The sequence below is a fragment of the Acanthisitta chloris genome, unplaced genomic scaffold (assembly GCF_000695815.1).
Source record: "Acanthisitta chloris isolate BGI_N310 unplaced genomic scaffold, ASM69581v1 scaffold9630, whole genome shotgun sequence".
In the NCBI taxonomy this organism is placed as follows: Eukaryota; Metazoa; Chordata; class Aves; order Passeriformes; family Acanthisittidae; genus Acanthisitta; species Acanthisitta chloris.
In genome coordinates this window covers 7,533-20,436 of record NW_008652184.1, presented here as the reverse complement: position 1 = coordinate 20,436, position 12,904 = coordinate 7,533, and the positions used below count along the sequence as shown (strand labels likewise).

Sequence of the window (12,904 nt, the reverse complement as noted above, 5' to 3'; positions counted from 1 at the left end):
ATTTGCTCATAGCTGTCCTGACAGTTATGGGAGAGGTATCTCATGGGTCAGAGGTGGGAAATCCTTCACCCTGGGGTGAGAGGCTCAGCTGGAGATGAGCAGAGATGGTTCACTGGCTTGTGGATTCACAGGGTCATTTGTCATCACAGGGAAGACCTTGGCTGGGGTAAATGGTCACAACTCCAGTGACAGGAGCTGGGCTGGGCTGATTTGCACCACTAAGGCATCTGCTCCTTCAGCGTGTGTCAGAGGTGGGAGGGGAGCAGAGTGACCCGAGTGACAAACACCTTTGGTTTAGCCAAGCTGTGTGACTCAGAGTTTGTGCCAGCTCTGCAGAGAGGCTGGAGGGACAACTGACATCCAAAATGGCAGGAAGGGAGCCTGACAGCATCAGACAGCTTGTGACGTGGCAGAATTAACCAGCAGGACCACAGCCCTTGGATGGCACCCGTGGAAAATCCCTATGGTGATTCAATGGGGCTGTGGGGGCTGCTATACCACATACATACCACAGCAAGGGTAGCGGGAGATACTGTGCCTTCCACATCCCCAGGGAAATCCACCTGCAGGGCTCCATCCCACTGCATAATCCTTTCTCTGGAGTGGAAACCCGTTTGTCAGCCAGTTAAGATGAGATAAATTGCTGCACAGGGTGAGCTATGCCAGCCTGATGGCTATTTATCTACAGCAGCAGCAGCTTTCCCGGATGACCCATATAAGTTTGTGTGTGCTAGTGCTTTGTTTCCACTCTTGCAAAAAATGTAGCTGTCCTGAAATATGTATTTAAATGGAGAATAAGCATTGTTTCTATGTGGGGATCAGAATAAATGATTCTACAGGTGTACTTTTACCAGCTGGTAAAACTATATCAGTAGATTTATTCAGTGAGTGGCCACATGTACAAATTACCACCTGGAAAATATTGTCTCCTCCCAGTAATCGATCTGCCCTGTAGTGCCTGGTTTTAGGGAGCTGCTGTTGGGTGGTGGCATGCTGTGGAGGAAGGTTGGGTGGATGGGGTTTCCAGGGCCCATGGCAGCTGGCTGCATCTGCACCAGTCTGCCCAGCATCAGGCTGCTGGTTGCACAAGGCCAGGTGTCCTTTATCAGCACCATCACAGTTGCTGAAACCTCTCTGTTCTTAAATCAGTGCAGGCATAGGGTTTGGATCAGACCCAGCGCCGGAAACACCCCGTGCTCTCTGCCAAATCTGCCTGCGGCTCTACAGAGCATCAGTCACAGGAGATTTTGGAACAGTTCTTAGAAAGCTTTTCAAAACTCAAGCTCTGCCATTCAAGACCAGTCCCAAAACAATTATATAAAAAAACAGAGAAAACTTGGTGCAAAATTATCCAACACTTCCTTGCCATAACAACAGGAGAAGAGTGTACAAAATTCAGCTAATTATTGGTGTTCTCTCAGCTGGTTATTTTTTGCATAATTTATCTTTTTTTTCCCCTGCTATTTTCTTCCAAAATTAACAGCACACCAGCTTGCAGCTGCCATCACGTCATTAGTTTTAAACGGGGCTTTAAAGACTTATTTTTAGGAAAAATGAATCACTGAACACCACAGTGGCCAAAATGAAATAGAGAAATTACAACAACAACAATTCATCATGAAGTTCATTGAATTACTGCATTTGCAGAGGGAAAAAAATACAATTGCCAAGAAGCAAAATAGCTTCTCAGTACTGATTCATCATGAAAAAATTAAATTGGCTAGAGCACAAGTGTTAGAGATGGGAGAGATGGCAGGAAAGATCCAAGAGCCATTTGCAGTCCCTTACCGTAAGCACAGGCACTTTGTTACCTCTCATTTTCATTTCCTTTTACACATGTCCCACATGGTTTCCTTATGTTTTGAAGCAATCAGCACAGAGTTGGGAAAACAGATTTCTTGGAGCTTTAAATCACATCTTGGTGTTTTCAAGCAAAACATCCAAGACAAACTGTAGGTGCTAATTTATTTCAGGGCTGTGAGTCACGCTGCTTGGATTGAAACTGTACCTGCTGTACTTACAGCTTTTGCCCTGACTTGGAGCAGGGGTAAGGTTCTCCCTTTTCCTCTGCTGTGGATGGCTGCTTTGCTCCACTCCTCCTGTGACTGGGCTGTTTCTGCCCTGGGACAGGTGATGCTCCAGCTGTTGGCTGTCTGGTCTGTGTGTAGCATCTGGGTAGCACATGCCATTGATCATGAGTGGAGGAGAATAGCTGACCTTGTGTATAAATCCTTTTCCTGGCATCTGAGCAAGCTCACATTGCATCTTGTAGTCCTTTTCTCATCACCCATAGAATCATAGAATCAGAGCTTTAAGATCATCAAGTCTAACTATTAACCCGGCATTACCATGTCCACCACTAAACCAGATCCCCGAGTGCCATAGCCACACACCTTTTGAACACTTCTAGGGATGCCTGTTCCAATGCCTGACCACTCTTTCAGTGAAGAAATTTTTCCTAATATCTAATCATGCAAGATGAGTCAGAGGGTAGCTACCACCTGCCAGACTGTGGGGTTGCTACTGCTTTCTCCGAGATTGCTGGATGGTTAGCACCAGTGAATTAAATGTAAAGGTAATCTCAATGCCTTTAAATCATCCCAAAGTGGATTTTCTGGTGTTCTGCTCTCCCTGGGGCAGCTGAGACCAGCATCAATAGGATGCATTGGTAAGGTGTTGCTGGGTCCCTGCAGATGTGTAGGACTGGGGAGGGTGCAGCAAACCCCAGCAATGTCACCTGTCAGGGTGGTTTGTCAAAACTTGGGGTTCCATCCTGACTTTGCCCTGGCCTGACACACTACTGCTAACAGGACATCTCAGCCACGCAGGGCCGGTCCCACCAGCTTCATCCCTCTGTCTCGCCAATCTGCTACTCCTGCTAGTCTGAGCCACAATGCACTACCTTTGAGATGGAGGAAGTCCCCCAAGCAAGGCCCACCACTGCCCCACTCCCAAATACTATTTATTGGTGCATTGGCCACTAATGGGGTTTCTCTGCTGCTGGCCATAATGCTGATCTGCCTGGCCCAGCCTGGCAGGGAGGTAGGAGTCACGAGGGGAGCAGCTGCTATATCCTCTGTGCTTGGAGAGTGGGTTGCATCGTTCCTCACCTGCTGTCATGGTGACCCTTCCTAGCAGTCAGGACAGCTCCAACAGCTCCAACATGAACATAGCAGGGTCTGGTTGCTTGGTTTGAAGCTAACTATCTGCAGGGACAGGGTAGGTGCGTGGCCAGTGCCAAGACCACTGTCCCAGGGCTTTGCCCTGGCTGCAGTGCGTGCCTGGCTGCAAGGAGGAGGCACAGCCTGCCCTCCCTGTGTCCCCTCACATTCTGGAGAGGATGTCACATGCATTGTCTGCTGGATGTCCGCTGCTCCAGCAGATGTGACCGAGGGCAAGCCATATTTATGCCAGATTTATCTGCTGCTCTCCCTGGGTTGGTGAGATGCAGCCTTTACTGGGGAGCCCTTTTCTTTCAGCTCTGGGCAAGGGGATGAGAAGTTTCTCCAGCTCCTTGCCAGCGTGGCCAGTGCCTGCTGGGACTGCTGTGGGTTGCTTTCCAAGTCACTGGAGACCAGCAGCAAGGCACAACTGCTGCTGGCAGAGGCAACCTGCTTATCAGATATCCGCCCTGCTTCCTTCCCGCAGGGATGTGCTTTGATCAGCTGGCACAGAGCCCCGTGCCAGATGCAGGGTCCAGTCAAGCATCCATAGCTTGTCTCAAGGCTGGAGGCACAGCAGGCACAGACATGGCTGCAGCACAGGGAGAAGAAGCAGTACCCAATGACCCAGGGCTGTGCCTCCCTAGGCAGCTGTGCAAGTGAAAAGGCTGTTGCAGAGAGAAAGAGTCAGAGCCAGACCCAAGTGATCCCTGGTCCCAAAGGACCATAATGTGTGGTGGTGTTCTGACATGATAGGGTGATGGGTGACCTGTAGAAGTCCATTAGTGACAGGCAGCCACCACTACATCCTGGCCAGGTCTGGAGGGGACAGCCACACACTGACACCTGGTGATGGACACAAAGAAGGGCAGCCCAGCTTCACCTCCCGGGAGCTCCTGCTGCTGCTGGTTCATGTGAAACACAGTGGTGGGGTAGCCCAGAAGTGTGCTTGTAGGTCCTGGCAGCTTGATGGTACCTTTCCATACATCATTAGGTATAGGATAGTTCAGCAGCTCCCATAGTTGCTGGTCACCATGACATTTGAATTAGATGTCAATTAGATGTCAAGGGACCCTCAAAGATCCCTTCCAACCCAAACTGTGATTCTGTGATTTTTGCTAAATCTCTTCCTTAATGTGAGAGCTGCTTTTGGAGAATCCAGCATGTAGCTGGAGGTGTCTCACCTCTGAGTCTCTCAGCTGCCAGCATGTCCATGAAGACTTGTGGGTAACTGATGTATAGGACAAGACAGTTCCTGGCTAACCTCAGGACGGAAGCTGTGGAGAACCACTTGTAACCATCTCCCAGCTCTGGAGGTGGCTCACAGAAACGTTCAGTCAGTAATGTTGGGAAAGACCTCTAAGATCATCAAGTCCAACCATTAACCCATCATGGTCCAGCAGTATCTAAGCCATAGATGCTATCAGCCCTGGGAGTCTGAGATCCTTTGACCTACTGTTTACTCTCTGATCTTATTTCCTTCTCAGCTCAGGACTGGGTTGAGGTTTGCTGTTTCTTTCACTGTCACTCTTTGCAGTTTGCCAACAAACTCCTGGTGGATTTCTGGTCTGGAGATCTGATTTCTCCCTCGCTGCCTGCTTTGACCTGAGAAGGCAGTTGGCAAGTGGCACAGGTGACAAACTGGAGATAGCAAATGTCTGCTGGCACCAATCACTGCTCGTTTCTGGTCCCAGAGACAGGTTGTTCAGAACAGTGTGTATTCCCCAGCCAGGGCACAGCAATGTGTGTTCATCAGAAATTACTTGCTGTGAAAAACTTTATTAAAAAAAAGGGTTCCTTGACCAGTTCTTCAAAGTTGGTCTGCAGGGGCCACCCTAATGGCCTATCTGAGTCTCCAGCTGAGTGATTATGGCTTTTATTTGCTCAGCAAATTCTCACTCAGTTCAAAAAGCTCAAATAAAGCACCATATCCCTCTGGACTGCAGAGAAACCCGGAGATCTCTCTCTGATCCCTGTTCATATCAGACTGGAGGGTCAGGAGAGCTCTGCAGCCAACAGTGCATGACAGAAGCAAATCTTGAGTACTGTCTCTAAGCTGTTGGCATGGGGACAGCCTGGCTGTACTTTGCCAGATGTGAACACCTTTCCTGACTCTGTTTTAGACCAAAAATAATTTTCTCCTGTGAGTGCTGCAATATTAAACTCAGCACCTGCCAAGCCCTGACAATTAAAAACAGCCTCCACACATAATGTTGGAGGGACAGAACCTTTGTGGTTGCCACCCACAGAGGAGAGGGGCATGGCACTACTGCTGGGAAACAAAACTGCCAGGAGCCTTTGGGGAAAATAGTTTAATTGCCTAGCAAGGCTGATGAGAAAGATTCAAAGATAAAATTACCATTTTTAATTTTTTAGCTAAGAGATTTGCTGATGCTTTCCCCAGTGTAAAATGTGTGAGCTGGCCACGGTTGAACAGAGATTATTTGGAAAGATTTTTAAGAGGTTATGTGCTGCATTAAAAAGAAGCTAAGGGAGGAGGTTGATACAACCATGGGAAGGGAGGTTTTTATTTTGCTCTTTGCATATTTGCATTGAATTGCTCTGGGGAGAGGAAGAAGCTTCAGGAAAACAAATTTCAGTTGTTTCATTCTCCTCCTCACAAACAACAACAACAAATGCTTAGGCTTTCAAAACCATGTTTCCTTTAGGAGTTTACCCCAAGTTTTCTGTCACTGATGGTATTGCACCCCGGAGATCTTCACTGCGACAGCAGTGCGTTTCGACAAGGATGGAAAATGTCCCACACTGTGTCTGTGTGCAGGACAAAGCTAAAAGTATACAGCAATGTGTGGTGGGTGCCATTCCTGACTATCCTGGGTGGACATCTCAGGAGGGAGCATCATGCAGGTGCAATGAAATTACAACGCAAACATCATTAAGATGGGCAATTTTCTTCCTGTTTTTGTGAGACATTTGTTTGAAACGAGGATCGGGAAAAAGAATAGAAAACCCAACTGTTTCTGTTGATGCATCAGAAGTGGCATTTGAGGGTGTGGGGAGGAAGAAAACCAGTATGAACCATGCTTTTGGTTCAGAGGAACAAGGAAGGTATCTTTTCTGCTGGGAGGTGGTTTGGCTTTGTTCATGGACCTGGGTAAATACAATTTTACTTATGCTGTGCCTACACATGCTTGCAGGGGAAAGGCAGGGAGAGGGGGGCTGAAGGTTCTTGTGCCAGTTTGCTCTGGATTGAGCTAGATGTGGAGACACGTGGACTCTTCCAATGGATGAGAAATTTTCTCTTCTAGGGCAACTCCCCAAATCCTTAGCTCATGCCTGTGTGAAATTGCTAGTTGTACAATGAAGGAATATGTGGGAAGAGCTAGATGGCACATTACCCTGGTGTAGCTGTCACTCTTGACATTAGCCAAGGGAGTCCTTCCTCATCACCCGTGACTGCCTGTCAAGCATGACAGTAACATGTAAATGCTAGCTGGTTTTTTTTAAATGGTCAAATGGCTTCCAATTTGCTTCTGCTTTGCAGGTGTTCCCTTCCCCAAGCAGTTCCAGCAAGTTTGCACTAAGATCCTCACCCGCCTCTTTCGTGTCTTTGTCCATGTCTACATCCATCACTTTGACAGCATCATCAACATGGGTGCTGAGGCTCACGTCAACACCTGCTATAAGCACTTTTACTACTTCATCAAGGAGTTCAGCCTCATTGACCATCGAGAGCTGGAGCCTTTGGTAAGGATGCCCAAGGGATGGGGAGGTGGAGGGTGAGAGCGGTGTGGACTGAACATAGTGCTGGTAGGTTCAGGTGGAGGCTGAACTCTGAGCAATGCACTCACCCTCTGTGGACTCTTTTAGCCACCCAACCTCAGAGGCCCACTTATGTTTCCTGTAACTGTCAGCCTTAGTGCTCTGAGAGAGAATTTCTCAGCAACAAGGAGGAAACCCTTTACCCTTGGAAAATCCTCTTAAACATTGCCTCTAGTGCCATGTCAATGAAATGCTCTTCAGTACCCTCAGGACCTCCATAGCATAGTGTCCCTCCACACTAACTTGGTAGTTCCGATGCAATTTGCGCATCAAAGTGCTTCCAGCTGGTTCTGTACACGTGGCTTTCAGGGGTCAGATTTGAGCCAAACCCTTCTCTCCACAGTCTTGAGTTTTCCTTCTAGTGCTAAGTTCTTCAATCCTCTGCTTTCATTCGTCTCAGTCAATTTGATCCCTCCCTGTCTGCTCTGATCATGATTTCAGGGGATAGAGAGATGATCTAATCACGGGAGATCTGAATGACAATAGTGCTTGCTTTGTTTATTTAAGCTGTAATTATTTTGTGACATATATTACCACAATAATCCTTGGCTCCAGAAAACAGCAGCTCAGCATCAGCCTGTCCTCTGTTAGTCTTCCTCACCACCACTCCTCATGACAAACTTCTTCGGAGTTGATATACAGCCCGTACTGGTGTAATCCCTTAGACTGCTGCTTGCTAATGTAAACAATTAGCACCTGACAGGCTGACATTGCGAAATAGGCTTTCAATGCTAGTGACTCACATGCAGCATGAGATGATTGATGGGTCTGGGTGAATCTAAGATGAACACATTTGTTCCCTCTGATGAAAGCAAGGTTAAACTACAAGGAAATGACACACATTTGCCTCTGGTCTATCTGTGTCTCATTGCCTGGCATCCAAGCCTCAAGCAGACCCAACCACAGGAAGGACCAGGGAGTAGGAAGGACCTCCTTCCCTCACACAGTGAGTTGCTGTAGGTGTGTATGAGAGTGTCCTGCAACCAGATTGCCTCATGAGCCCAGACAACTGTCCTAGCCTTGCATTTACCTGGCCAGAGTTAGTCCCAATGAATCCCATGACAGAGGAGGCTCCTATCTGAAGAGGTTCCTGTTCCCTGCACATGGTTATGAAGGCCACCAGGCATGTGGAGCGAGCACATCTGGAGCATGACAGCAGGTCTGAGTGCTGTATTATGGTTGGAGCTTTCCAGATGTGGGTTTTCTATGGAGGAGCCCCAGTTTGCAGATTTAGGAGTAAGAAGAGAAAGAAACTCAGCATGTCCTCAGCCAGAAAATGCCTTGTTAGGCCAAAATAGCTTAAAAAAATTACAGGGATTGTGGGATGAGGGATTTCTTGGTTTCTGAGCCTTCCTCTGGCTGAATCTCCCTTTGCTGCTTCAATTTCCCTTTTGTCAGGTTTCTCTGGGATGTGATTTCTTAGCAGCAAATCTTGGGAACTGAGAATGAGATCCTTTGTACAGGCAGAACTAGCGAAAGGCAGTGATTCATTCTCTTGACATATCAAGAAACATGGGGCAGAGAGAAGCCATGCACTTGCTTCCTTGACAAGGGCAGGTCATGGTGCTGGGCAGCAGCACTGGCAGGGATCCAGCTGATTACACACTAAGTCAGAGCTGTGGGGATTTCCTGAATGCAAGGAATGCCTTGGACATTTGGGGCCAGTGTGAGGAGCTCACAGATGGCTTATGAGTCCACTAGTCACCCCAATCCATCCTGTTCAAGGCTGCTTTTGTGCACAGTGCTGTGCTCATGGGGTGGGCTGGATGCAGTTGCAAGAGTTCACAGCCCTCTCATCCTCCTCTTCTTTCTCCTTCTGAGATGTTTGCAGAGATTTTCTGTTTGCAGTGTGATTTTGTGGCAGAGCATCAGCTTTTCCTTTGATGTGGTTCTGCACTCTAGTGATTTTGCATGTAACTCCTACAGAAAAGCTCTTTCTTTGCCACTCCCCCCAATGGATTTTAAAAGCAAAGCTCTCAGCACTGAAGAGCAGAGTTTGCTGCTTCTGTCCCCCTTGGTTATATCACTTTTACCGGGTTACTCAAGAGTCATCCTACTTTCCTAGTTCTCCTTTTTTCAGAGTTGCATTCTTCCTTCTCCACAGACCAGTCCTATTTCAGATCTATTTTGGGAGTACATTTTAATGTGCAAATCTTCCTCTGGGGTGCGTGAGAGGATCTGTGTGCACATGTAGATTCACAAGCCATGAGCTAGAATCACACTTTCCTCACTGCAGCAATGTACATGATTTACAAGCTATTAGTTGAGCTCCTTAAGGCAAGGACAAACACCAGCTTCCACCAGCTGAAAGCTGGACACTTTCCTAATGCAACTGGCACAGTGCCTTTCTGGCTAAAGAAAACAGTCTGTTAGCCTAAACAGAACTTGGTCTCACTGGAGGTTTCCTGTGGCCTCTGTTATTAGCACTCATTTGCATTGCAGTGTGACTGGGATCCCTTGCTGAAACCACAGGTCCTCTGGGTGAGCTGTGGTCAGCTCCCGGAGCAAAAACTGGGAGCAGCTACAGGTTCCATCTCTCTAAGCAGCTGCAAAGAGAGGCTCTGAGACCAGCATCACCTTGTCTGGCTGCTCCATGGCTGAGCCAGGAGCAGGACCTGCATCTATCAACATCTCAGCCAAAGCTCTTTCCTTGGACTGCCCTCAAAGCTAGAGCATGGCCAAAATAACCTTGTACCACAGACACTGTGAAGGATGCCAGGAGGGAGCTGCTAAGGCAGGGCAGTTCTCTCGAGGGCTGGCATGGGAAATAGAGAAACACTCCCTGAGACTCTCACGGTCTCTTCCTTGGTTTGGTTCTGGATACCTACCAAACTGCCTGACACGTCATTGTACTAAACCTTCTCTTTTGCACTTACTGTTTCTTTCTTTTCTCTCTTCCTTCAATGCAGAAAGAAATGACAGAACGAATTTGCCACTGAAATATTCTGGCAGGCGAACTCAGCTGGCTCATTCGGAGTCCAGTGGGACAAGACATGCTGTGTCAGGAGAACTCTTCCCAAGAACTTGCTCTGGGCATTCCAACTCCATGAACTATGAACACTGCAGAAGAGCTTCTTCAGGCCAGGGCTGAATCCTAAGTTTTCCAAGAACCTCTGGACACATTTTTCTTTTATTAGATCCCAGTCTTTGTTGTATGGTTCCTGTTTTAACAAGCTACTGGCTTACTGGAGAACAAGTTTGGGTGACTTTTGCACACTCTGGTTTTTAAGACTCAATCCCATGTCTGATATCAAACTTTCAGTGACCTTTCCTCTTGTTTTCCTCCCAGTTACATTGATCTCCAGGTATTTTATTAGCAATTCCTGCCCTGTGAGCAGGTGTGACCTTGGCCTGTTGCCTTTCCCACATGCAGTGGGTTTGCAGTAACATCTGAGATCAACTCTGCAAAGCTGGTGACATTTCATTCCAGCAGCCTTCACATGGTTAGTTGTTGTACTGTTTTTGACCATGAGCTATGATTGTCTTTCCTTCTGCCCTTATTCATGCTTTACCAAGGGGGCCATTTTTCTCTTCAAGGGATTTTTCACATTTGGCAGAGGAGACTTCATGGTGTTCTAAGATGCATCCAACACTGCTTGAACTAATGTGAAGGTGGCCCCATATCCAAGGAGGTGAACTAGGCCACTTTTTAGTGTGATCAGCACAGTCTACCTGAGAAGGACTCAGAAAATGGTGGAAAGAACCTGTTGTCAGAAACAGCATTTTCAACGTGTCAGCATTTTCTGACATGTTGTCTTGGCTCAAGATTGGCAGGTGCTGGCTGCAGAAATTGTTGTTTTTCCATTATTCAACCCAACGGCAGGAGGAGAAGGGCTGTAAGAGACATGTCATCTACTCTGTTCCTGAGGTCCCCTTCCAATCCAATATCATTATATGGTTCTGTGATTCTGAAACCTTTTTGACCTTCTGAAAGGATACTGTTGCTACCTGATCTGTACCATTACTCCCCTGAAGGTATCATGTCTCAAAATTTCTTCTCCTTCTCCTTGCAATGCCTGGTAACATGTGTTGTGTTGCCTGTGCCATTTTTCTTCAGATACAAGTTTTTTGTTTTTTCTTTTTACTGTTTTGTGAGAGTTAAAATCAATTTGTCTGAGCCACAGCATTGTTAGATTTGTGTTTCCTGCCCTTTTTCAGGGAAAGTCTTGTATACCAGACACAGATGATATTTATAATCTGGGGTTTGTCCATTTTTGGGATAGGGAGGGGATGTGGATAGAAAATGTAAATATTTAGGCCAACATTAAAGTGCACAAGTGAATTTTTAATGCTCAAAGCACTTATTTTGCTGTGAAAATCTATTTTTTTTAATCTTGTGTACCAGATGTATATTTTTACATGGAAATAAAACAGAGCAAAATGGACACAAAACCACCTGATATATCATCCCAATATTTTCTGTGTAAAATAATCAAAGTCCAAACATTTTTGTTCTGTTACTAATTAAAGAAACATTACTAAGCCTGGTGTACTTCATTCTTCCCCAACTGATCTGTAGAAAGAGCAGCATAATGAAAAAGCACCCAGGATAACCTGATGAGTGGTTTCCCCTGAGAGTTATGGCACTGGTGGATCTCAATGCCATGCTGAGACCTTGGCTTGCATCTCAGAAAGCAGCTTGGCAGAGGCTAATGTTGCTGGTCAGCATCCTCCCTTGCAGACTTTTCATTAGCATCCTACCTGACAGTATTTTTCCAGCAACACATGGTGGTGAGCTTTACTCACTACTTTTTGCAAAAGCGTGTGGGTCCTGGGTTCCACGTTCCAGCCTTCATATAAATCAGAACCACTGGCACAAATTGTTTGTAGAGAGAGCCAGGAGACAACAACAGCTCTATAAGAAAGCTTCTGCCTTCCTGAGGAGTGAGCCTGGCTGGACTCAATGACAACACGCTCTGGAAGCTGGTAAGGCTGGGAATTATGGAGAAGCTCTCTCAACAGTGGGGTCTAAGGCATGAACTGATAGCAGCCTACAGCTACTTCAAGGTGGCATACAAAGATGACAGTGTCAATTGCTTCTCGGTGGTGGAAGATGGTGAAACAATGACCAGCAGCCACACTTTGTAGCTTGGGAGGTTCAAATTAGACAGTGGAAAACAAAATCCAAAGGAATGGCATGGTCAGTGAGCAGACAGCCAGAGAGAAAGCGTTTACAATCCTTGGCTTAAGAAGACTGGGTGTATGTAAATAATGCCTGTGCACAGAAGCCTGCGTTTATTTTTGTGCTCCACATTGTCCTGCGGCAACGAGTTCCACCAGGTATTTATGCACTATGCATTACAAAAAGGGGAGTGTACTTTAAACCTATGCCTGAGGATTTCATCCCTGCTGCTTTGGAAGTGTTTCCTGTTTACCTCCTCCAGACCACGAAGCTCCTATAGATTCCCACAGAACAGAAAACACTATTTCTGAAAGATCAGCTCACAGACTCATCTCCAGCAGCAATTTTAAAAGAATTTCAAAGGTTTGGGTTTGTTTTCCCCTGCCTTTTCCCTTCCCTCCTCCTTTTCTTTTTAATCTTGTTTACCCAAGGAAATAAAGCTCATGGTTGTGCTGTGACAACTGCATCTTTAGTAACTCTGGAAGTAGTTTAGGAAGGGCAGACAGGGAGATCATTCACTGTCAGAAAGGTCTTGCTGTCTCCAAGACACTGAGCTATTCCCCAGGTCCTCATCCATCTGAGCACCTCCCAGCCTGGAGAGTTGAATGCCTGAGCACAGCAGAAATATTTATGAAGCAGAACGCTCTGAAATAAGTATCTGAGTCAAACTTCTCCTTTCAGGAGGCTGAAGTGTGCCGAGGAGGCTTCAACATCCCCTGAGCTTCAGCAAACATCACTGAGCAATTTGAAAGCAAGCAGGAACCCTGGGATGCATTAAATACGCACATAGCACTTGTTAGCCCCAGCTCCTGAAATGACTCATCTGCTTAGCTGGCTG

General features: G+C 46.7%; 1 protein-coding gene across 1 annotated transcript in view; it reads left to right on the top strand.

Annotated features, from left to right (window-relative positions):
• The window catches only part of MOB3C (MOB kinase activator 3C), a 13,425-nt gene extending 3,542 nt beyond the window's left edge, over positions 1 to 9,883 (top strand). The window contains exons 2-3 of the mRNA XM_009076272.1: positions 6,667 to 6,869; positions 9,854 to 9,883. Of these exons, the coding sequence (XP_009074520.1) occupies positions 6,667 to 6,869; positions 9,854 to 9,883 (233 nt within the window). The remainder of the gene's footprint in view (positions 1 to 6,666; positions 6,870 to 9,853) is intronic.
• The last annotated feature ends 3,021 nt before the right edge of the window (positions 9,884 to 12,904 follow it).